The 22,863-nt window shown below is 45.6% G+C and overlaps 1 protein-coding gene across 3 annotated transcripts in view; it reads left to right on the forward strand.

Moving 5' to 3' along the window:
* The window catches only part of ppp1r12a (protein phosphatase 1, regulatory subunit 12A), a 48,566-nt gene that overhangs the window by 22,910 nt on the left and 2,793 nt on the right, over window positions 1–22,863 (forward strand). Inside the window, exons 3-25 of one of the 3 annotated variants that reach the window (XM_070992385.1) lie at window positions 1,875–1,993; window positions 5,563–5,722; window positions 6,324–6,468; window positions 6,550–6,624; window positions 6,822–6,913; window positions 7,105–7,262; window positions 7,496–7,617; window positions 9,806–10,030; window positions 10,227–10,318; window positions 10,618–10,731; window positions 11,548–11,700; window positions 12,609–12,773; window positions 13,384–13,557; window positions 14,881–14,971; window positions 15,439–15,621; window positions 15,706–15,880; window positions 17,067–17,188; window positions 17,313–17,378; window positions 18,814–18,830; window positions 18,915–19,032; window positions 19,350–19,454; window positions 19,538–19,585; window positions 20,633–20,683. In XM_070992385.1, the coding sequence (XP_070848486.1) occupies window positions 1,875–1,993; window positions 5,563–5,722; window positions 6,324–6,468; window positions 6,550–6,624; window positions 6,822–6,913; window positions 7,105–7,262; window positions 7,496–7,617; window positions 9,806–10,030; window positions 10,227–10,318; window positions 10,618–10,731; window positions 11,548–11,700; window positions 12,609–12,773; window positions 13,384–13,557; window positions 14,881–14,971; window positions 15,439–15,621; window positions 15,706–15,880; window positions 17,067–17,188; window positions 17,313–17,378; window positions 18,814–18,830; window positions 18,915–19,032; window positions 19,350–19,454; window positions 19,538–19,585; window positions 20,633–20,683 (2,770 nt within the window). The remainder of the gene's footprint in view (window positions 1–1,874; window positions 1,994–5,562; window positions 5,723–6,323; window positions 6,469–6,549; window positions 6,625–6,821; window positions 6,914–7,104; window positions 7,263–7,495; window positions 7,618–9,805; window positions 10,031–10,226; window positions 10,319–10,617; window positions 10,732–11,547; window positions 11,701–12,608; window positions 12,774–13,383; window positions 13,558–14,880; window positions 14,972–15,438; window positions 15,622–15,705; window positions 15,881–17,066; window positions 17,189–17,312; window positions 17,379–18,813; window positions 18,831–18,914; window positions 19,033–19,349; window positions 19,455–19,537; window positions 19,586–20,632; window positions 20,684–22,863) is intronic. The other 2 variants (XM_070992386.1, XM_070992388.1) reach the window with 2 other exon arrangements.

The following is a 22,863-nucleotide window of genomic DNA, read 5'->3' on the forward strand; positions in this document are numbered from 1 at the left end:
ATTGACGGGAACTCCGAAGCAGGACTGTATCTCTCAGCCCCTGGTGTCACCACAGTCATCTAATGGTAGGGTTGGTTAAAAATCCCACAGAGAGACTCCAGACCACAAAGCCATCAAACCTAGTAAAGCTGACCCAAAATAGGCTGAATAGAAAGTCCAATCAAGATGATATAAAACTTTGAAACGTAACTGCACTCAGTCAGTTGCCATTTGGGGGGAAGTCACAAGCACTGAGCCCGTTTCAAGTGGTGTGTTGGCCTAATGAGAAGGGCCTGAGTCTCACCGCAGCTTTAATTGGAAGCAGCTGGAGTCAAGATGTTGAATGGTTAAAGAGGCCTTGAATCTCTGCTGGTGGGAGACAAAGGTAAATAAAGGGTTAAACCTGTAAGTAGCCCAGCATACGAGGTGAGATGCTGATTCTGGTTGCGTGTGTTCGTCTTGTTTTCAGTTGATGAGTCTGTAAAGGGTCATGCAGACATAGTTTTAATATTTATTCAGTTCAAACTAAATCATCTGTGAAAATAAAGATATATACCAAGTAATGTTTTGGTTAGATCCACAATATGATGATTAAAAAAATAATTCCACTGTCGCCATTGTCTGAATGATTAAAAAAAGGCATCACAATTATCATAAATATATTCAGCATTCTAGCTTTGTTGACAGAATAATCACTGCTGTCAGGGTTTGTAGGCTTAGCCATTGGGAAATTTTTTCTTGTCACTTGTCACTTCAGCCAAGTAGATGAAGTCCTCTTCTACGGAGCATTTGATCCGTAGCAGTGAATGCTTCGGTTGCATCTGTTGTTTCAGCACTGTAAGAGGAGCCGACAGTAGCCTCGTGTAAAACCCCGGAGAGTCGTAAACACCCATGCCACACACCTGCCTGGATCTGTGCCACTCCTTGTCCAGACTCCTCTTTTTCTTTATTTTTTAGGTGAGGCATGTTCACTGTGTTTGCACAGCCTGATGGAAGACCCTCTGCCTTTTAAACACAGTGCTGATGCAAATAGTGTGTCACTCAGCTGAACATGTGCCGTGGTTACTTACCATTGTCTTATAGTGTTTGCTGAAACTTCAGTGTGTGCTGACGAACAGTAAAAGACTTTTGCATGATGAACACGTCCTTGTCTCTACACATGGGCCTTTACCTTCATTTGGGTTGGTTTCATTTTCCCCCATCAGTATTTGGTATATAACAGATTATTATGCTTTTAATTAGGGCTGCACCCAACAGCTCAAAGCTTCGTTTATGACACTGACATTTGAATTCTAGATCAATATTCAGTAGATCATAAGACTGTGATGTTTATTGCAACTTCATCCACGTTATATATCTGCTGTCTTACCTTTGAAACACAGCTCATGTGTTTTGTGGCCGTCAGTGTTGATAGGGCAGTATGCCTGACCTGTGACCAATCAGATAGCGCTGTGGGTGGAACATGTGTTGGCCATTTGAAGCTTTGTTTGAAAATCTTAGTAGAACCTTCAAATGTAAAAAATCAGAATGACATTTGGCCCTACATTTAATTACTAGAATTAATTTATGTAGTCAGTTGGTGAACAGAAGATGTCAGGAAGATGAGACTGGTAAAACAGGAGATGCAGATTGTGGTGTCAACCAGTTCTGGCATTGAACCAAAAGCAACATTACACAGCCCTTGTCCTTCAACTGTTTCCTCATCAGTTAAAGGAAATAACAGTTGCCTTTAACTCCTTTCCTTTTCACCCCGTCAAAGGTTAGAGTTCGACCTCGACCGCAAAATTCACCTGGACCATTTCACAATAATGCCGCTCAGGGAAGTTTTGAAGTTTTGTTTGTGTATGCATCATCTTGGCTCAAAGCTAACATGTTTGTGTGTATTGTTATTGCAGGTATCTCATCAGCCAGGGTGCCAGTGTAGGAGTTGTGAACAGTGAAGGTGAGACACCTCTGGATATTGCCGAAGAGGAGGCAATGGAGGAACTCCTGCAGAATGAGATCAACAGACAAGGTGCAGTATGACAGACATCTTGAACTGAACCGTCTGGGTCATGCCTCTCTCCCAGTGCAGCCTTCATAAAAATCTACTTCACTGTCTAAGTATTTCCAGTGAATTGAATCACTGATTATAGACCATGGCTAACATAGCTGCAGCCAAAGAGTTATGTATTTTAATGCAAAAAGAAAGAAGAAGAAGTGGCGACAGACCAATTCTACATTTTTGTGTTGAGACTCTGCTTTATTTATTGTTATTTAACATTGACAGTGCTCATTAATAAACATTGCTGAGGCTGTTTCTTAATCTATAGTCCATGTTGTGAGCACTCGTGTGATGATTCGAACCTTAAAAGTTGAGTCTTTCTATTTTTGGCCAGGGCATTCTTGAGATGATGAAAGGCTCTCCCCTATGGTGAGAGGCCACGCACAGACGTGTTAACTGGCCCCGGGCCAGAGGGGTGCTCCTCAGCTCATTTTCACTAATAAAGGTCGGCTGGCTTTCCCCTCTCTGCAGCACAATTTGCCCTTTTTAAGCACGCTTTACAGCCTAACATTTTAATACATGTGCTTGCATGCAGAGAGAAATGCTGCATTTATAGTCACAGCCATTGATAGAAAGGTATGAGATGCAAGTTGGTAGCCAATCACGTGAGCCTTATGGACGCAGCAGTCCCATTAGAAATATATATGCTTGTCCACAGGGTCAGAAGATGCACAGTTTCCATGTAACATGCTGCATGTTTCAGTGCATCGGTGTAAACTGTCTAGTGTCTGCAGCAACTTGAGAAAAAAAGGCTAAGCTGTCAATCTCCTGACGGTCCTACAAGTTAAGGCCCAAATGCTTGAAAGCACATGGCACCCATTGATAATTCCACCCAGAGCGCTGTTTGCTGTTACGCTCCTTGGCCGTGTTATATAACGGCGGCGAGACAAGTACCCACCCGAACCTCAAGCATCTCGACCAGCAGCAGCTGTCATCTTTGATTTGCCAATGCCTAGTGGATGTGCTGCCTGGTTCAGAGCATTCACACGCTGTCTCCTCCAAGATCAATCACGAAGGGACGCAAAACCAAATGTGCATCTTCATTTGCCACAGTTAGACTTCACAGAGCCAAACTGCTGAATATGTTGTCATCATGTGCACACCATATATTCAAGTTTGAGCTTTATTTATTCATTCATCCATGCAAACTTGCATGACGCTCCTTTGGAGATAAAACCCAGCTGAAGAGTGAATTCGCAGTGATCCTGGCCTCAGGGCAGCTGCAGACAATCCACAGCTCAGTCCTCTATGCTAGAGGTAGCAGGCAGCATTATGCAACGAGCTGTTGTGTAACGCTTCTGTATATTTGTAATGTGATTTTCTCCCCTCAAAGAGATACCAGTCATGGGGTTAAACTTGTTAGCATGTGGCCATGGTTTCCCCTTGGCAGGGGCACCCTCCAGATCCTCTCCTTGACCCTGATTGGGTCAAGTGATTGGACAGCCCCGCCACCCTCCATCCCTCCTCCGTCAGCAGCCTCCTGAGGGCTTCTGCCTGTCCTTGTAATGGACTGAAGGTGGACAACATCAGAAATGTTTCTGACTCACGCTCCCTGGTGCTGAGAGGACAGGGGTGTAATTTGGATCAGGCTGACAGTAGTTTCCTCTCAGCTCAGAATAAAATAGTTTTGCCACTTTTTTTTCCTTTTCACATTTTGAACAAGCCAGTAAATATACTTTCCTCTGGAGATCCGGCTGCTTGCTTTAGGGTAGATTTCTATAGATATTTCATTTCAGCCTTACCAGACATACTGTAGGGTATTGTCAGTGAGGTGAAGGGGGAGGCAAGTACTTCCCTGGTCTATTGGATTTTCTCTTTATCTTCTCAATGCTCAGTTAAAAGATGTGCTGTTCTCTTGTAAAAACTCAACTTTGAACTGCTGCCAATTCTTCCACTCAGCTCTTGTTCTGTAGTCCTACTTAGAGGCCATTAGGCTCTCTGCTTTTTATAGACACAGTGTAGGCTACTTCCCAAGAGATCACGGGACGCTGCCCTACCTGGCCAACTCCCATTGCCTTCATTAATTGAACTCCTTTAAGGGGGTTTAGGTTAAATTTCCTCCGTAGTGTAGATGCATTTTCTCCTGTCAAATACGGGTGGTTTCACTCGACAGCTGAAGTTTGAATTATGACGTTTCTGGGGTTGTGTCACTTTGATTTAACAGAGTCACACTACACATAACTGACACTGTAAGCTCTTTTAATGACAACATGCCACAAAACAAGTGAAATGAAATGTCTTGTGCAGTTTGGTAAAAGTCTGACAGAAGTGAATCATGTCTTCGATTTTGATTATGTATCTCATGTTTAATCGTATTGTAATGTCATAGAATATACCTTTAGTCATCTCAGGTCCAGTGCCTGTCCCAAAGTCACTTGGTTCAAAATGAAATTCAGATGTTTAGGCATCTTCTTCACATTTGGTTTCACTTTCTGAGACCTCAGTTCGCTAATCCTCTTAATGAACAACATGTCCATTGTCAAACAAGCCGGAATAAAACAGTGTCCTTGGTGAGTTTAATGTTGCACATGTTGGAAAATGGATGGATTTTCACTGACATTTTAGCCTTGTAGACAGATTTTCAGAAATCCAAAAGAGCAGAAGGCTGACAGCAGGTGTCTCAGTGACACTGTTTAGCAATCGAGTGTCCTCTTCTTGCTCTACAGATCTTGAGCTCTTCTCCAGCTCGCATGGGCTAAACCAGTGGGTAAAGCCAGACTAGCAGGCACAGGTGTCCTCTTTTATTGGTTTGATAGCTTGGGGCAATATTGAAGCTTCCTAGGGTGTCATGAAATGAGTGATGATGTATCCTTGGGAGCAGAACAAAAACCTATAAGATCAGCTGAAGTTTTGGCTCCAGCCCCAGAGCACTTCTTGGATCACTGTTTATGTAGCTCAGCACCGTTAACGCTCAGCGACGAGTCAACGACTCACGCAGCACTACATTTCAAACCGTCTCGTGTTCCAACCAGGTGTCAACAAGACAATACAGGCCTGTTTTCACGGCCGCGCCACATGCAGCTTATAGCTTAGACATATTGGCCCACTTAAACTGGCTGAGGCCTGTGTGTTTGCAGCCACTGTTTCATTGTCAAATTGACAGAAAATTGGCACAAAACTGTTTGCTTAAGCTGAACAAGTGCTTTACAACACCCTCTAGTGTTTAGAGAGGTTGCCAGAATAATGTTCTGTCTGTTTTTCGATTGGATAACGTGAATACAGGTAGAGGAGTACATGTGTGGAAGCTATGATTATTGTCACATTATCTTTGCAGTTAAATATCCAGATATATGCCTACTGTATGCACTGACATATTTTCTGTTCTCTCCAATAATCCATGGTCAAAAACTAACAGAAGAAATTCCAATCATTCACTTACATTTCTAAGACAAGTCGAAGTCTTAATAAACCCCTTGATGAAATTGTGCCTCATTCCTCCATTCTCTGGGTTCAGTGTTACAGCTGGCAGCTTGTTCCTAAGTAGCAGGTAATCCTTCGCTGCCTCTCTGACAGTGTCAGTCTCCTCTGTTGCTTACCAGGGGTGGACATCGAAGCAGCCCGGAAAGAGGAGGAGCGGGTCATGCTGAGGGACGCCCGGCAGTGGCTCAACAGTGGCCAGATCCAAGACGTCCGGCACGCCAAGTCCGGAGGGACGTCGCTCCACGTAGCTGCTGCGAAAGGATACGTCGAGGTTTTAAAGTAAGCTTGACCTCACAGGTAGTAGATGGAGTGTAAATTTGATGTCTTTCCATGCTGGGACAAAAATGTAATGACCAGCTCAGTGCAGTCAAGGAACTGATGAGGCAGAGCATTATTTTTCTGTAATAATGCCAAACATCTTGGTCTCTGCATCTCGTCAGTGAGCTGGTCTGACATTGCCTCTGTAGGCTGTTAATACGGCTACGCTGCTCAAGGATAGGAACTGCAGCCGTCTGTCCATCTGCTCTGGGAAGCCAGCCAGCACACTCTACTGCCATAGATAGCTCTAAGATCTCTGATGTTTCGCACGACTACCATATACAAAACTGGGATGTAAATGTTTCCCCCCGTCATGGCAGAGTTATGGGATGAGATGTTAGTTTTAAAATTTTCCGACCTCATTTTGCTCCTGCAGTGTCCATATGTTTAGGGGATGGACTCTGTAGCTCATAAATCCAGCCTGGGGTTACAATGCTGACGTACTTCTGGAAGCCTGAACCTTGGCATCACCTTGAAAGATTAGGTTACTCAAATCTGAGAAACCCACATTTGCTAATTCTTGTTTTGCTTCTCTCACACTCCCCGCTTCTTCTCTGTGCAGGCTTTTAATCCAAGCAGGGTATGATGTAAATATTAAGGACTACGATGGCTGGACTCCTCTACATGCAGCAGCACACTGGGGCAAAGAGGAGGCATGTAGGATACTGGTGGAGAATCTATGTGACATGGACCTCATTAATAAAATGGTGGGTATCTGGACATGTCGGGTCAGTGAGTGTAGTGCAGTCCATGTTTTAGGTAACTGTGATTGTATTTCTATCTCTCAGGGCCAGACAGCTTTTGATGTAGCAGATGAAGATGTTCTGGGATACTTAGAAGAACTACAAAAGAAGCAAAATCTGGTGAGTCAGCGTGGCTGCTTCTTGTATAAGGACTGAGTTTTAATGGTGGAATAAATGGGTTTCATTGAATGGGCTCTGAAAAAATACTTTCTAAACTGCGTTTGAGTGAAAATGTGCATCTCATTTTTACCCTGTAGACTGTGTGCCTCTCTCTTTTCCCCTGTTTGAAATGTTGATTTTTGTTTTCTTTATTCCAGCTGATGAGTGGCAAGAAAGATGTTAAGAAATCTCCTTTGATTGAAACGACAACCACAGGAGATAACAACCAATCACTGAAATCACTCAAGAGGTAAATAGCTCAATGGTGGTAAATGTCTTCTGAATTCGTAGCTGTCTGTAGCACAGGCATAACGGATTAAACTTCTTTTTGAGTATTTCATTCTGTGTCTTTTGACTGCGACGCGTTTTCTCTCCTGCAGTTCAGAATGCTGCACCGATCCTCTGCTTCTGTACTAACGCTGTTCAATCTGTGTGTTGCAGCAAAGAAACACTGCTGCTGGAGCCAGAAAAGAGCGCCCCACGCATCGAGACCTTAGAACCCGAGAAGGTGGATGAAGAAGAGGAGGGGAAGAAGGACGAATCGAGCTGCTCCAGTGAGGAAGAGGAGGACGAAGATTCAGAGTCGGAGACTGAAGCAGGTACTGTGTGTGTGACTTATTTTAGACTTGTGTGGTATCAGTAAATCTGAAGCTGAAGCGTTTACTGGTTGTCAGTTAAATTATTCACATAGAATTTAATTTAGTTACGGTTGTGCCTTTTTACCACAACATGTTCAGAAAGCGGCACCTTTACATGGCACAATAACTTCTTCTCTGAGCACGCTCTGTTTTTATTAATTGTCTCACACTTACTTTCCGTTTGACCCCTCCAGACAAGAGCAAGCCTTCAGCATCGGTGAGCAACAGCACGACGCCCACCTCGACCAGCATCACCGTGTCACCTCCAACTAGCCCAACTAACCAGGTGACGACCCCCACTTCACCAGTAAAGAAGGTACGGCCTGGTGGACGAGTATTAATCGTCCTGCCCCGAGCGGACAGCTGCCACATTACTGGCATTTGAAACAAAGCAGGACAGTTTTCTCAAATCAACAATCAGTTGATTGACTCAAAAAGGCCTTCGAGGAAAAAAAAATGCTGCAGCTCAGCCACGATGCGGTCATGTGACTGTTTACCGTCAAACCTCCTCAAGCAGGATGTGCACCTCCAAGCCAATGCAGTTTTGTTCTGCTGTGACATGCTGGTGCCTCATTATATACACAAATCAATACAAAAAATCACCATCTATTTAGTTTTCCTCCCCTTTGAACACCAACCTAATTTCACAGCTGGCTGAAGACACTGAGGGTTTACATGAATGAGTTTACATTTCACACTCCAGGCCTTCACAGAAATACTTCTTCCTGGTTGTGATTAGCTCGTCATGTTCAGTACAGCAAGCACACAAAGCTAACAAATGCCACAGAGGCCCTGAGAATGACAGCTACGACTAATTTTCGGTGGCGTTTAACAAACATGGCAGCGGTGGGGATGATTGATGGCCAATTCTGGATAATGTTAACAGTTTACTGTATGACTGTTAAGATGCCAGGAGGCTAGAGTGTGCAAAGCAGTACACTGGGTTAGTTGTGAGGAATAAAACTTCCATGGTAGTGTTTTCCCACTTACAACTCTGCTGCCCTCTGCTGGCAGAATGAGGCCATGCATTTAACCAACGTGAACCTGCTAAATTTTCCCAAGGGCATGTCTGCTTCCTTCAGTGTGCTAGTTTAATCAAATACCCATCGTGTTAACTGTTGGAGAGGCATTTAAGTGTTTTGTGTGGCCAGAGTTGAAACAGGATACATTAAGAGCTGAAAATGAAATCCCCAAAGTAAAAGCTGTGGCACTCATTCCATTGAGAGTGACAGCAGACACCACCTACACACTGCGTCATCATTTCACACTCCTGAATGCAGCCTAAATAGGGAGGAACCATTTACAGTATTCTGTCTCTTTCTGAACGTCCGCCCTTTTGTTGACGTCCACCTACCCGAGGCTTTCTGAACGCGGTTTCCTTTTTTTCTGCTTCTTTTCTTGCAATGATCTTCTTGTTCCGGTCCTTCTTTAAAGCCTAGCGCTCACACATCACAATGTCTTCTGTCTAACAAGAGTGAGCAAAACATTAACAATGTCCAGTTTTGACACTACCAAATGTTTGTTGGATCTGCCACTTACTCCAACTGAGAACAATAATGGTAGTCCCTGTTTTGGCGGTAAGCATTGTGTGGTGTGACTAGGCTGTAAAAAAGTCTCTCCTTGCCATAAAGTGTGTTTCTTTTGCTGCTGCTTCTGTCTTATTCTGGCTTTTTCTCTGTCTCAACCTCTCTGTCCTCCTCCCTCCCTCCCTCCCTCCCTCCCTCCCTCCCTCCCTCTGCGTCTTTCTCATCCCGGGCTCTTGTCTTGGTTGGCTTTAGTTTGATTGTATTACCCCCCTCATGCCTGTGGCGGAGCCAGGCTGTCCTGCATTGTGGCGTCAAGGCTTGCGCAAAACTGGCATTTCTCTAGTGCCCAAAAAACCTATGGTGAGGCATTGGTGTGCACCAGAGTTGTTCTCTCATCCTACATGCACCTGTGCACTGACAGAGTTCTTAACAACACTTCCCCTAACCTCCCCGGCCCGATCCAGGTGACGCTGACTGAACCTCCCTCTCGCTGACTTTCACTCATCAACCCTACATGGTGTTGTTCTCACTTGTAACCAGCAAACGCACTGTCCTTATTGTGCTTTCACCGTGTGTCTTTGTGGCTTCTGTGTTTTGTTTAGTCGCTTGATCATTTATTGTTAAAAAAAAAATATATATATATGGCCAGACCTGAATCCAACCAGATTTAAGTATCCTTCCACCACCTTTTGTGTAAAGCATTACATAAGTAGCATATTTTGAGAGTCCAGCAGTAGTATTGTTGGATGTGATGTTACCTCTTAACTAGCATGCCCTTCCTTAGAAATATCCTCTTACGGTCTCATCATTTGAACTTAGAAATTGCAGCCCCTGGAGTTGAATCCGAGCCGTCTTTAACCACTGTTTTGGCCCTGTTGACCTTTCTGTTACTTACCAAGATTACTAAAAACCCTTATTTAACACCTCCACTCTTTTAAATGTTTTACTTTGTGCACTAAACCGCTGCCCCTTCCTCAGGCCCCTCAGCCCACTGCAAAGGTCTCAGCTAAAGTGGAGGAGGAGCGGAAAGACGAGTCTCCGGCGTCGTGGCGGCTGGGTTTGAGGAAGACAGGCAGCTACGGGGCGCTAGCGGAGATCACAGCCACCAAGGAGGCTCAGAGGGAGAAGGACACGACCGGGGTGATGCGCTCAGCCTCGAGCCCTCGCCTTTCCTCGTCCCTGGACAACAAAGACAAAGAGAAGGTCGACAGTCACGCAGTCACATCCTTCATTTTAACATGACGGGCTCCTTTCATGGAGTTCTCATTTAGCAGCTGGCAATTGTATATATACATGCAGTGCGTACTGTATATATGCAGTGTGTACTGTATGTAGTGATATTTAACAGCTCTTCCATAAAAAGTAACTCAATGGGTCCTGTTTGTTCCTCTGTATACAGGAAAAGGATAAAGGGACCCGGCTTGCCTACGTGGCACCCCCCATCCCCAGGAGACTGGCCAGTACTTCAGACATTGACGAGAAGGAAAACAGGTGAAGCCCCGGAGCCGAGCGGCTCTGTGCAAACATGCACTGGCATGAGCGGCACCTGCTGCCCACTGCTGTGTGTTGCAGGCAACACAATGCTCTGCATGGTGTGTGTGGCCCTAAGAAGCTGCCTTTGGTTAGGTTGCTATGTTGTACAGCAATGGATTTTGTAGAGGGTCGATTTCATAATGGGTAGAATTGGGGTTAATGGGGGAAGACTAAGATTTGTATCACAAAACATTAGTATCTATATCAGTGTCTGTTTCTGGAAGCCTGGGGTACAATTGTAGCTTGTGGTTTCCCAGGGACTCTACTGCTCTGATACGTAGTGGCTCATATACCCGGCGACGCTGGGACGATGACCTGAAGAACAGTGAAGGAAGCGCCTCCACCAACCGAACCCCCAGCTACCAGCGCAGGTTAGCTTCTGCAGCGACACAGATCTCTGCCAGACTTCCATCCCTCGTCCGGTCATCAGATCTCTGCTCCATCTGATCTGATGCATGTATCCATTATGAGGTTGACTTGCATTGCTTCGGAGCTAAAACCATCACGTAGACAGCATTGATAGTTGTTTATCAATCATCTACTGTACATTTTGCTCGGATTACGTCATCAGAGATATGTACGTACATGCTTCCATGCACAGCAGCAGCCACTGAGAAAGCCATGCAAATCAGCCGAACGCCTTTCTCTATCACTGCCACAGAGTCTGTTGCATGACTGCACCTGTCCCGTCAGGTTGCTGTGCCAGTGACTTTGCAGTGCATTACTCAGACATTTTAACAAGCTCATACACCTGTTTGACTTCCAGATAAAGTCAGATTCTCAGCGTTGTTCATGGCACAAAACCTTGGCTTGGACTTATGCTGCATGCATGTCATGTGGGCAAAATACTAGACTCCGCCTCCTTAAGAGATCATCAAGTCTTCTTGTAAAAATCGTATGAATTTGAACGCGTCACTGTGTGTGCTGACTGGACGAGGTGATTGCAATCAGCAAAAAATTACAAGAGCCTTTGTTTACAGCATCTTCAAACACGATTCAACTCGTCAATTTAACTGTTGTTGCTCTCAATTGTCCAATCAGCAGCGAGCCCCACATGGCATGCGTGCACCAATAGTGTGCAAAGCTTTAATAGTCTTAAATATGTATGTTTTTTTATACTGTATCTGTGTGTGTGCGCCTCCACTGCTAATATGCCTCTCTCGCCCACCCGCCTGCCAACACGCCAGCACGTCCCATACGCTAGCACTAGGGCGGAGCGGCAGCACGCGGGACGTGCCAGCCAAGTCTTCGTCCACCTCCAGCTTGGACCCTAACACCTGTAATACTAAACCCTGGCAGCCACCCACCTCCCACTACCAGTCTTACAGCATTTACCGCAGGTACACCAGCCTCACCGGGGCACCGCCGTCTCTACACCCATCTGTCCTCTCTGACCATGTGTCTCTGCCCTGCTGAAGTGCCTAACATGTGTTCCATGCCCCCTCTGGTTACATCTAATGTCCAAATGAATACTGGAAGAGCGTTCTGGTTGTTTTAACATTCAGAACTGGCCTCTGGATGAAGACTGGTTCACTCGGTTTAGATTTAAGAGTTTTGATGATGTTTCTTAGATCTTGGAAAGAGAATTTCAGATTTTTTTTTAATTGCAACTGCAAAGCTTGAACGCTGATGTCATTGAGTCATACTGTGACACTGCAGTACTATCAATGAAAGCTTAATTTTCACTGAAACTGCAGTATTTAAGCTGCACTCCCTTCCTGGAATGACAACAGACTTTGCAAAGACAAACAATTGATCCTTTCAGTTTCCTGCAGAGGGTGTCACTATGACTGTATTAAGCCTATATGGCATAAGCCTGATAGACATTTTTGTTCACAATACGTACAGAGCCATAATTACTAACAGCAGAAACAGGAACTGCAGCATTCAGACTGGCTGTCAAAGTGATGTTTCAAACCTCTGCAACATAGACCAGTGAAGGGAAGCCGTCTTCTGCTCCATGTTTAATGTTTAAAAGCATCAGTACGCAGGGCCTTCCTGTCATAGAGAATACACTGTATTTCTCCCACTTTTGATCACATAAAGCTGTACTTTCCCACTCGCTTTTATTCCTTTTGCCCCTAATTTCATACAGTCCCAATGCTGATATTTCAATACTAATTCTCTCAGTCTGTCAGAGCAGCTGTCTAAATTATTGTGATCAACGTCAAAGCTGCCATCACGCTGGCGTCCCGCTCTGTCTTACCGGTCACTCTGCTGTGCTTATGTCCGACTATTCGCCCTCCAGTGGCTCTTTTAGCAGAAGACACGAGGACCTGAGCTCCTCGACCACCTCCTCCTCCACGACCACCACCACCTCCTCATCTGTTACCTCGCCCACAGGCCATCGCGGCCTGCTCTCCAGCCTGGGATCCTCCTCCACCCGCACTGGCTCCACCAGTCTCACCAGCAGGTACGTGAACAGGACACATGATGGTGCACATGTGCTATACAAAGCTTGTAGATAATCCACTAATTTTGTAACTCAGTGGCTTTTCTTACAGAGGGTTTATTTACGTTTTTCTGAAAAGCTGAAGCATGTTCCTGGTGTTTTATTCTTATTGTGAGCTAAAGAGCTGCTGTTGTGCTGGACTGTAAAAAGCACCCTGTCATGTTAACACAGCCATTACAGAGATGCTAACACTTTAACCATCATGTCTTGTGAAATATTCTTCAAACAGGCTGCTAAACAAACGAGCTAATGTCACAAAGTAAATAATGGTGATATGCAATCAGCAGTGAAGTTATCTACTGTAAAACCAGATGTCTCGCTAACGAACGAGTTCACAATGTTGTCACACAAAGTCAGTCACAAAATCAGCTTGCAGCCAAGAAAATGCTTAGAAATAAACCTTGTAGCGTGTTATATATGGGTGCAGGGATGCTTCAGCGTCTGACCTGAAATGTCTGCTGGCTGACATGTGGCTTCATTTAAAAGCCCTCAGCAACCACAGATTTCAGTTTTTAGTAAAAGCTGTTGAAGTTTGGAAGCTTGTTTCTGAAGCTCTGGTGTGTGTGAACAGGTACTGGTCAGAGGAGAGTGCAGAGAGGGAAAAGGAGAAGGAGAAGGAGTCTGCTGCGGTCATCCCCACTATAAACACTGGCTCTACTACGACCACCACATCGACCACTACCACCACCGCCACATCGACCACTACCACCACCACTGGCACCGTCACTGGCTCTGAAAGGCGCAGGTAACACACACCTTTAACCCGAATAACACATGCATGAGTGTCCTTATATGTGAATACCTGGAAACACACCTTACTGCTAAGTTATGTACAGAAGTCATGTACTTTTTCTGATGAAATAATGAGTTGACACAGGAGCAATAAGGGGGAAGAATGAGTTCAGCTCATCAGGATCAGAGTGAACAACTGGCCTGTTATTAGATATGAGAAGTTGCCAGCTTATTGTTGTTTGCCTAAGATATGATGCATATAATACATTTTGTTTGATTACATACAATTTGCAGGTCAGATTTTGGTAATTGCTGTTACCATTTTGGGTTTAGTGACTTCTAAAATCCCATGTCTTTTCTTTCTTATCTTGACATGAGTTAAAATTGCTGGGGAAAAGGCCAAGTGCTTAACATATTACCTTGCTTTGCTGTCTGTAGACATTTACAGTATTTGTTTATGCATTTCCCTGATATTTCCAGTTCAAATAGCCTGGACATTGTTGGAACAAAACATTAACTGTAAGCAGCTTCCAGAAATAATTGGCGTTAAGCTTAAAAGCGTCCATCAGTCAAGCAGTGATCCAGATGCATTTCCTCTGTTTGAGAACATGGCGTGTCCTCTTCAGCTCACAGTGTGGAGGTGAAGCGAGAGTGTGTCTGTGCTGGTCAGAGAAAGTGTGTGTTTGAGTGGGGTCGAGTGCACGCCTTCCTGTTGCCGTGCTGAAATAAGCCACCTGTCGTGGTGGGAGTGGAGCAGGGCTGTTTCAGAGCCTGGGCCGCTCCAGTGACTTCTCCTTATAAGGAAGGTGGGCAGAAGCTGCACATTTTCCTCAAGGCCAAGACTCCGCTCTGCTCTGAATGAGTTCATACTTCTGTGTGGCCAACAGAGGCGTTCTCCACTCTGAGACAAAGTGCCAGAAGAGCTCAGTGTTATTTCCCAAACTGTTGCCTGTTGAGCCTTTTTACCACAGTGACTTAAAGTAGATTAAAGGATGGTTTTAACGTTTTATCTTGGGTAACATTTTCCAGGAATATCCTCTTTCACATACATCTTCATTACAGGAAATCTTCGTCTACCATCTTCTTTTTGACATAGCAGCTTCACTTTCATGCTCTCTAGTATATCTGCAGCCATCTTTTAATCACAAGTCACCTTTTGTAACCTTAAGGCGCCATATATGACACGATGACAGCTACCAGACATTCATGAAAGAGATGTTAACTGGAAACGGATCTTCTCATTTCTCGCATCCACAACAGGAAACCTAGAGCCGGAGCTTGGCATTATTGTTCATACTGGCAGATGATTGAGCTTGTGTGTCTTTGTGTATGTCAGGTCATACCTGACGCCAGTGCGAGACGAGGAGTCGGAGTCCCAGAGGAAAGCTCGCTCCAGACAGGCTCGACAGTCCAGGAGGTCCACCCAGGTTAGTCAACCTGCGTCGTCTTTCATCCGTCGACACTTTAACCTCTCCATCCCTCGTTAAACGACACCATTCCTGCATCAGCGAGTAAAACGACGGCGGAGTCTCCCATCAAAATAAAATGTTAACAAATGGTGACATGGTTTGCCTCATGGTTTAATAGCCATAGACGGTTTAAATAAACGAGACATCGCTTCTGTGTCCACAGGCAGCACTTCACGACCAGGCGTGTACAAAGAGCTGATCATTTTACAGCTGCGCCCTTTCAAAACTGACCGAACCGCACTGTGCTGCAATTTATGACACTAAAAATGAAAGATTGTAAAGCATAATTAGGCTGTTGACTCGTTAGAGGAGAGCTCGAGCGAATGCAAATCAGAAGATTGAGGTTATAAAATGTAAAAAAAAAAAAAAATTACCCAAGAAAGGAATTTAAATTCTGGAGATCCTTCATCGCTCTCTTCTTCCAGGGTGTGACTCTGACTGACCTGCAAGAGGCTGAGAAAACTATCGGCAGGAGTCGTCCCACAAAGACCCGGGAGGAGGAGAAGGAGGAGAAAGAGAAGCAGGACAAGGAGAAGCAGCAGGAGGAGAAGAAGGAGATGGAGACCAAGGAAGACGATTACCGATCAAAGTACCGCAGCTTTGAAGAGGTTAGTTTCTGCTTTGAGCTTTGGCAACAACTTTCCTGTTTGACTGCACCGACCCGCTAACCTGTCCTGCCTGTCCACCACCAGCGCTACCGGCCTTCGTCTTCCTCCTCCACCTCCATCATTTCGACAGCCAGCACTGCCTCCGTCCCGTCCTACTCTAGCACCACTTTGTCATCCAGTTCCAGCTCCCTCAACAGGCCTAACAGCCTGACGGGCATCACCTCCTCCTATAGCCGCTCCTCCAGAGATACGGAAAAAGGTCGGTAACTTGTGCCAATGCCATCCGAAACACGCGATCTGAAAAGTGCCTTGAGTAGTATTGTTTAGTAGTGTTTAGTGAGTATTTGTTTACACTTTAAAAGTTACATCTTGTCCAGTCTTGATGCTCTCTTGGAGCAGGCGTGCTAACACTGCTAAAACGCCAGCTTTGGCGAGTATTAAAACAACTGGGACGCCGTGTAGAACATAAATAAACCAGAATGTGAATGTTACTAATCCTTCTTGCCATAGACTCAACTGAAAACAGCACAAAGACAGTATATCTAATGTTTGGGCTCATCAGCTTCATTGATTTTTGTAAATATCTGCTTATTCTGAATCTGATGCAGCAACATGTTTCAAAGACTGATGCTCCAAAAACACCTGTTTGGATCATTCCACAGGTAAACAGGTTGATTGGTAACAGGTGATAGCATCATGATTGGGTGTGAAAGGGGCATCCTGGAAAGGCTCAGTCGTTCACAAGCGAGGTTCACCGCTTTGTGAACGCATGACTGTATAAAGGAGATTACTACATGGGCTCAGAAACACTTCAGAAAACTGTTGTCAGTAAACTCAGTTCATTTACAAATGACTGCAGTCTGTTTTTATTGACGTTTTACGCAGCGTGCCAACTCTTTTGGATTCAGGCTTGTATAGTTAGCTCAGCGTGTGGATGCTTGACTGTCTCAGTTCCACCTGATGCTGGTGTCTGTCTCCACAGGTCCACATTCACATGGGCAAACTGCCACTCGCTGATTAGGGGCATTGAGACAGAAAGGAATTGGGTTGCCTTTTAAATTAAGTAGCTCCTTTCTTAACGAGTAAATCCATGTAGCGTCCCTGGGAAAATAGAAGGCAGCTTTAGTCTGTTCAGCTGAAGGAAGGAAACACTGACTGCTTTGTTCTCCCGCGACCAAAGCCTTTTTTTTCCTTTTCCTATGAACTCGAGCCAAGTCCAGTTGTTGTCCTGATTGTGCCCTGCGAAGCAGTCAAATCATCGCCTTGTTTAACCCGAACTTTTCCATTTTTTACTTTGAATTCTCGCTCGGACTTCTGTGTGGGAATTTGCATGTTGTTATAGTGAAAATAATAAGGGTCAAAGGTCAAACTGGGATCAGCTTCAGAGGTGTAAAGAAGGAACAGATGTTGTAATCATGTTGGTCTTCGTCCTTCTCGATGGACAGAACTGGACAGAAAGGAGGAGGAGAAGGAAGGAGAGGACAAGTCTCAGCCTCGCTCCATACGGGATCGCAGGCGGCCCCGCGAGAAGAGACGCTCCACTGGGGTCTCCTTCTGGACCCAGGATGTAAGAGACCCTCAGAGATCACTCAGTGTTCACAGCGCTCTGCGTGAGGGGCTGGACTTCACAGACGCTCCTCTGCCATCATTGGACAGTCGTCTGTAACCATCCAACCTTTTTTTCATTCCAGGGTGACGAAAATGACCCTGACCAGCAGTCTGACTCAGAGGAGGGCAGCACCAAGGGAGAGCCCCAGGTACCCCACACGCACGCACGCACGCACGCACGCACACACACACACACACACACACACACACACTGCACAAAGCAGATAAAACTGACTTTTAAGCAGGAGCCCTCCAGCCAGAATCAGGCCAGTCCTATTGCGTTCCCTTTCTGCATTTCTTCTCCACTCTGGTGCTTCCTCATGTCTCATCTCATGAAGTCAAGCAAGTCCAGCAGTCTTTGATATTCACTCCTCTTTCCTTGTGCAGCTCTGATTTCCTCCCCTCCCACTTATCTTTCCTTGTCACCCTCTGCAGCCTTTGAATTTTTATTGCCCCCCCCTCCCTCTGCTCTCCGTTTCCATCTTCTGGTGATTGTCTGGTTGCTGTGGTGACCTTGCAAACCAAAAAGTGGTCCCAGCCGTAGATCGGTGGGTTTTTTGAAAAGGGAAGGAAGCCTGGGTCTCCGGGGTCAGAGCACACATTAACAATGAGTTTTTCCAATTTGAAATTTGGATATGAGATTTACGAAAACACTTTTCAACCCTCGTTGTGCTCATTTGTGCTTATGAAGTCACTGTTAATGAGAGTTTCAATCGGCGTCAAGCAAACTGAACATCAGAAATTATTAACCGGTCCCTCAGATACGAATATCTAATTAAATGCATTCATACTGTCCGTGGAAGACACAGCACAGGGCAGAAAGGGCAGCGTGGTGGAACTTTTGCCGGCTGGATGAACTTCCTGTTGGAGTGGGAGTGTGTTTTGCAGGGCGGACAGTAGTCGTTAACTTGAGTACAATCAGCAGAGAGATGAGAAAGCAGCAGAGCGCTGAATAGGAAACAAGCAATTATCTCTGCATGGAGATGGAAAACTGACAAGAAAAGCTTTAGAGTGTCTTCCTTTCCAGCCCAGCACTCTGAATTAAAAGCAGCAAAATGTAAAAACAGTGCAGGTTTGCTGGAGAATAGGCCTTTCGCCAGCCGCGCAGCGAACGGTGCCGAGCTCGGCGTTTATCTCATCACTTGAACTGTGTGTTGATCATTTCCCTGGAAGGCTGCAGGACTTCTTGACTCAGATTGTGGCATTGTTGTGTCACCGCCCTCTGTCCGCCTCAGGAAGCAGACCGCAATTTTAAAATAGCTGGAAGCCCGACCCTCCAAGCTGACCTCCCTATCTGATGTCTGGCCCCGCTCACAGGGCCGCCGCCGTGGCACTGCAGGCCCGGGAGGTGCAGCACGCCTCGAGGCGCTGGCTGGCACGGCGGCTGTTTAGGAACACGAGTGTGTGTTTGTAATGCAGTGTGTGTAGGAGGCCGACTGCAGAGGAGTGAAGGTCAGGCGCTGATACGAACAGGAAGGCTGTAGAATATGAAGGTGGAGGTTGAGTGAAAAATGAGCAACATGTCTTCAGTTTGTTTCTTATTCCTTGACTTTAACTCTCACTCTCTGTTTCTCTTTCTTCCAGAGTGACAGATTGTCCAGGTACGTGTCACCGCCTTCGCTCTATCTCTATTATGTTTTTATGTCTGTGTTGCTAAACAAGTCGATTTTATCTGGCTGTTACAGGAACGAGATCACGTCCTGCTTAGATCGCAATGACACTCTGTCCAGCCGTGGCTACGGTGAGAGTCGGAGGACATACTCAAGCCGACTGGACAGAGACGACACCACTGACTATAAAAAGGTATGCCCTGCACTGTTTTAACTGGTTCTGCTTTTAATGCAGCATTTCTTAGTATATATGTCTGTAATGAGCACTTCATCCCATGATGTTGAAGTAAATAAAGCCATACTCCAGGTCGTGGGTTAAAGGTTTGCTTCAGCTCGTTTGGCAGCAGACTTTTATTTCCAGGATCGACAGATGATGCACTTTCACTCTTCAACACAGAAAACTGATTTTTAACTTACTGATGTATAAAGGAAAAATGTTCCATATTCAAACCAACAGTTTCTGTATGTAGAGTTCCTCGGTGGTCTGATTTTTCTGTTTGTTCCCTTCAGCTCTACGAGCAAATCTTAGCTGAGAACGAGAAGTTGAAGGCCCAGTTACGCGACACGGACCTGGAGCTGGCGGACTTGAAGCTACAACTAGAGAAGGCCACACAGGTACAGCCAGCTCGCACCGCCTCGGCCGATCGGGATCGATCACATCACGCTGAGTCTTCTCACTCTGATTTTTCTCTTTGCAGAGGCAGGAACGTTATGCCGACCGATCACAGCTTGAGATGGAGAAAAGGGTAATGACAGAGCCAGTTCATACCGCAGCTTTATTACAAATCTCCATGAACTTTACTGATAAGATGAATAACTTCTGTCTCTCTCAAGTTTATCTCAACCTAAATATAGAACCCAGCAGTCCTTCTGTCACTTATTTTGCTCAGTCCGACCTGCTTTAAACATGCTGGTAACACCACCACTGGGTTTATGTCTGAAGGTAACAAGCAGGCCCCAATATCATCTGGGTGGTGGTATGATCTTAACCTGAGTTTTTGTATCAGTCTACTCTCTGCTGCTGGCTGCCGTGTCACACATAGCCGGGGTCAAAAAGGACTTCCCCCCCCTCCTCGCCACCCAGAACACCGCCACCTTCTCTCTCACCTGTTTTTTTTTTTTTTTATTTGTTAAACCACGGAGGCAGCGTGTGGTCACCTCTTCTCAAGACTGCTTATTTTTGTTATTTCTGTGTGAACGTGTGTTTAATCTCCATTTATGCAGGAAGTGGAACAGTTGCAGGCTGTTAAATTTGCTGCTGAAAGAGCCCGTGCATGTGTGTGTGTGTGTGTGAGTGCGTGCGTGTGTTTTCATGGTTTTTCCCTCACTCGTTCATTAGTCATGCCGGCGTCTTCAGCTGCAGCTGTGTAGCCATGAATCCACAACCCCTGGATTTTTAAAATTTATCCACTATTTAAGCTATAAGACCATCCTCCATGTGTCCATCTGCCACTCTCCACAACCTTTTATAATCCAGAAATGTCCTTTTTTTTTGTTCAAAAAAAGACATTCTGACCCCCCGTCCATCAATCATTGACTTACAATCCAAACTCTAAACATCTCCATCATCATTTCTTGCCTCTGAATTTCGTTTCTGTCACTGAATATCTAAGTCTGAACTGGCTGTTGCTTGCAGACGCCTCACAAGACATGCGTGTGTTCAAGTGTGTGTGCTATCGCTACACCCTCACCATCTTCCACACCTCATTTGATGCATTGTGTAGATTCTGCGTGTTTTCTGCTCGGCGCCTCTGTGAAATGTGCCAGCTAACCTGCTTTCCTCCGCCCCGCAGGAAAGAAGAGCTCTAGAAAGGAAGATTTCTGAGATGGAGGAGGAACTTAAGGTACCGCCACACACAGTCACACACGTAGACGCAGCATTTTATTCTCTGCTCTGGACTGATGGGTGTAGAAGATGTGCATTAATGGAGTCAGAAAGGCAGCTAGCGTGTAAGAGGTACTTGTGAGCTCCAGCATCGTGCTAACAGCTGTCGCCTCAGTCTACGAGTGTCTCTTCATGTAGAAATCAGTCATCTCAAATGTCATGATGCTGAAGAGATAATTAGAATATTAGACCACATTTTACATTCACCATTAACCAGCTTCTCATTAGCAGCATATTGGCTCTTTGTTTGTCCTTATAAAGCACTTATGAAGGCCTTAATCTATTGGTTTAGGTTTAGGTTACACCTTCCTTAGTATCAATAAGCACTAATAAGGAGGTCATTGAGGGCCTTGTAGTTGTAGAATATAGTGATGCAGAATAAGTGCTTCGTATTGATGTGTGGAGAGCCAATAAGCTACTGATACGCATGCTAATAAGCAGCTAGCTAATGGTCAACATGTGGACCTTAAGACAAAGCGCTACCAGTTATTCTAAAGCACTTCTCAGCATTTCATATCTTGAGTGGATTGTTATTACTTTCAGTAGGAGTGATGGGCTGAGCCTCAATAGTGTAGTAGTAAAGTATGAACGTAGTTTTCCTCGAAATACTTGTCATGTCTGTTTCTAAGGAGGCATTAATACACAGTGAAAATGAGTCCTGTCAGGAATGTATTGATGATATGTTAAAGTATTGATGGTCACACAAACATCAGAGAACAAACTCTGCCACAGACTGTCTAACGTTGTCAGTATGTCCTTGAATGCACCGCAGCCTCCGCTCTGCAGATGTAATTTCCAGAAATAAAGCGTTTTATCTTCGGTTCCTCCCCTCCGTCCACGCGCTGGACTCCTCGTACGCTTGAGAAACGCGTCGCCGTGCGGCTCTTATTCCCTTCAGGGCGCGTCTCAGGTCAGCTGTTGTAATCGAACTGGACGTAACGTTTAAGCTCTTCGATTGAGACGCTGCTCTTCCTGAACGCTGAGGAGGAGGAGGAGGAGGAGCGTTGTTCCCGTGGCTCTGATAACTGAGTGTGTTTATTTCCAGGTCGCAGACAGCTGGCTGATCTTATCAGTGTCACTTTTCCATTCTGTCTACAAGCATCACGCCGAGGCGGGAAGCTCTTAATCATTCCTTCGGTTTTCCTAAATCTGTCCCCATTTTCTAACAGTCTTCCTTTTCTGTTTCCCTCCCTCCTCCTCCTCCTCCTCTCGGCCCCTCTTTTCTGTTCATTTATATTGTCCTGTCTTTCATTAATCCTCTTCTTGAAACCCACTCCTCCTCCTCCTCCTCTTCTTCACTCCCTCCTTCCATCCTCTCTGCCCCCCCCCCCCCCATTCTCCTCTGTTGTGGTTATTGTTTCCCCTCCCCTCCCTCCCCCTCCCCCCTGCAGAACCTCCCCCAGGTAAAGCAGGTTCAGGCCCTGCGGCAGGTTAAAGAGCGGCTGCAGGCTGAGAACCGGGCCCTGTCCCGCGTGCTGGCCAAGCTCTCGCAGTCCGCCTGCAGCCAGCTGCCCACCGTCGACCTCTAAGCCACGTCCGTCTGTCCACCACCATCTCCTCTTCCTCCTCTTCTTCTCCTTCTTCTTCCTCCTCACTTCCCCTCCCCCACCCTTCCCACCCCCATTCTTCTCATGCTCCATTCGTGCTCTGCCCGCAGCCATAGACAGGCAGGTGCCCTCCGCCCAACCACCACTGGTTTTGTGACTCCCCTTTCCGCCCCTCTCTGACTCCCCAGAGCTTTTGGTTTTCAGATTGGGGAGGGTGTCTTTTTTTAGTTTTGACAACAGGACACTCTCCTTTTACAGTACTCAGCTGGCAGGTGATTTCCCTCTCAGCTCACAAAAAACACCCTAAATATGTCAGATTAACAAATGGGTGGAGGAGAAGCTCAGGTAGGTGTGTGTTAAGGCTGGGAGGCGTCTAAATTGACTTCATTGTGAACAAACACACCACGTCCTGTAAAGGAAAGTGTCCTCTCTGTAGTTCGTAGTGGTGAAGCTCTCGTCAGAGGGAGCTCAGTTGTTCCGTTTGGCTTGTTCTGGCTTCTTTGCATGAAGTGGCTTCCTTTTTTTTTTTTTTTCATCAACTTTGTTGGTCCAAATCTCCCAAAATTTTTCTCTTTTACTCCCCAAATCTTAA

The sequence above is a fragment of the Chaetodon trifascialis genome, chromosome 22 (genome assembly GCF_039877785.1).
Source record: "Chaetodon trifascialis isolate fChaTrf1 chromosome 22, fChaTrf1.hap1, whole genome shotgun sequence".
Taxonomy (NCBI): Eukaryota; Metazoa; Chordata; class Actinopteri; order Chaetodontiformes; family Chaetodontidae; genus Chaetodon; species Chaetodon trifascialis.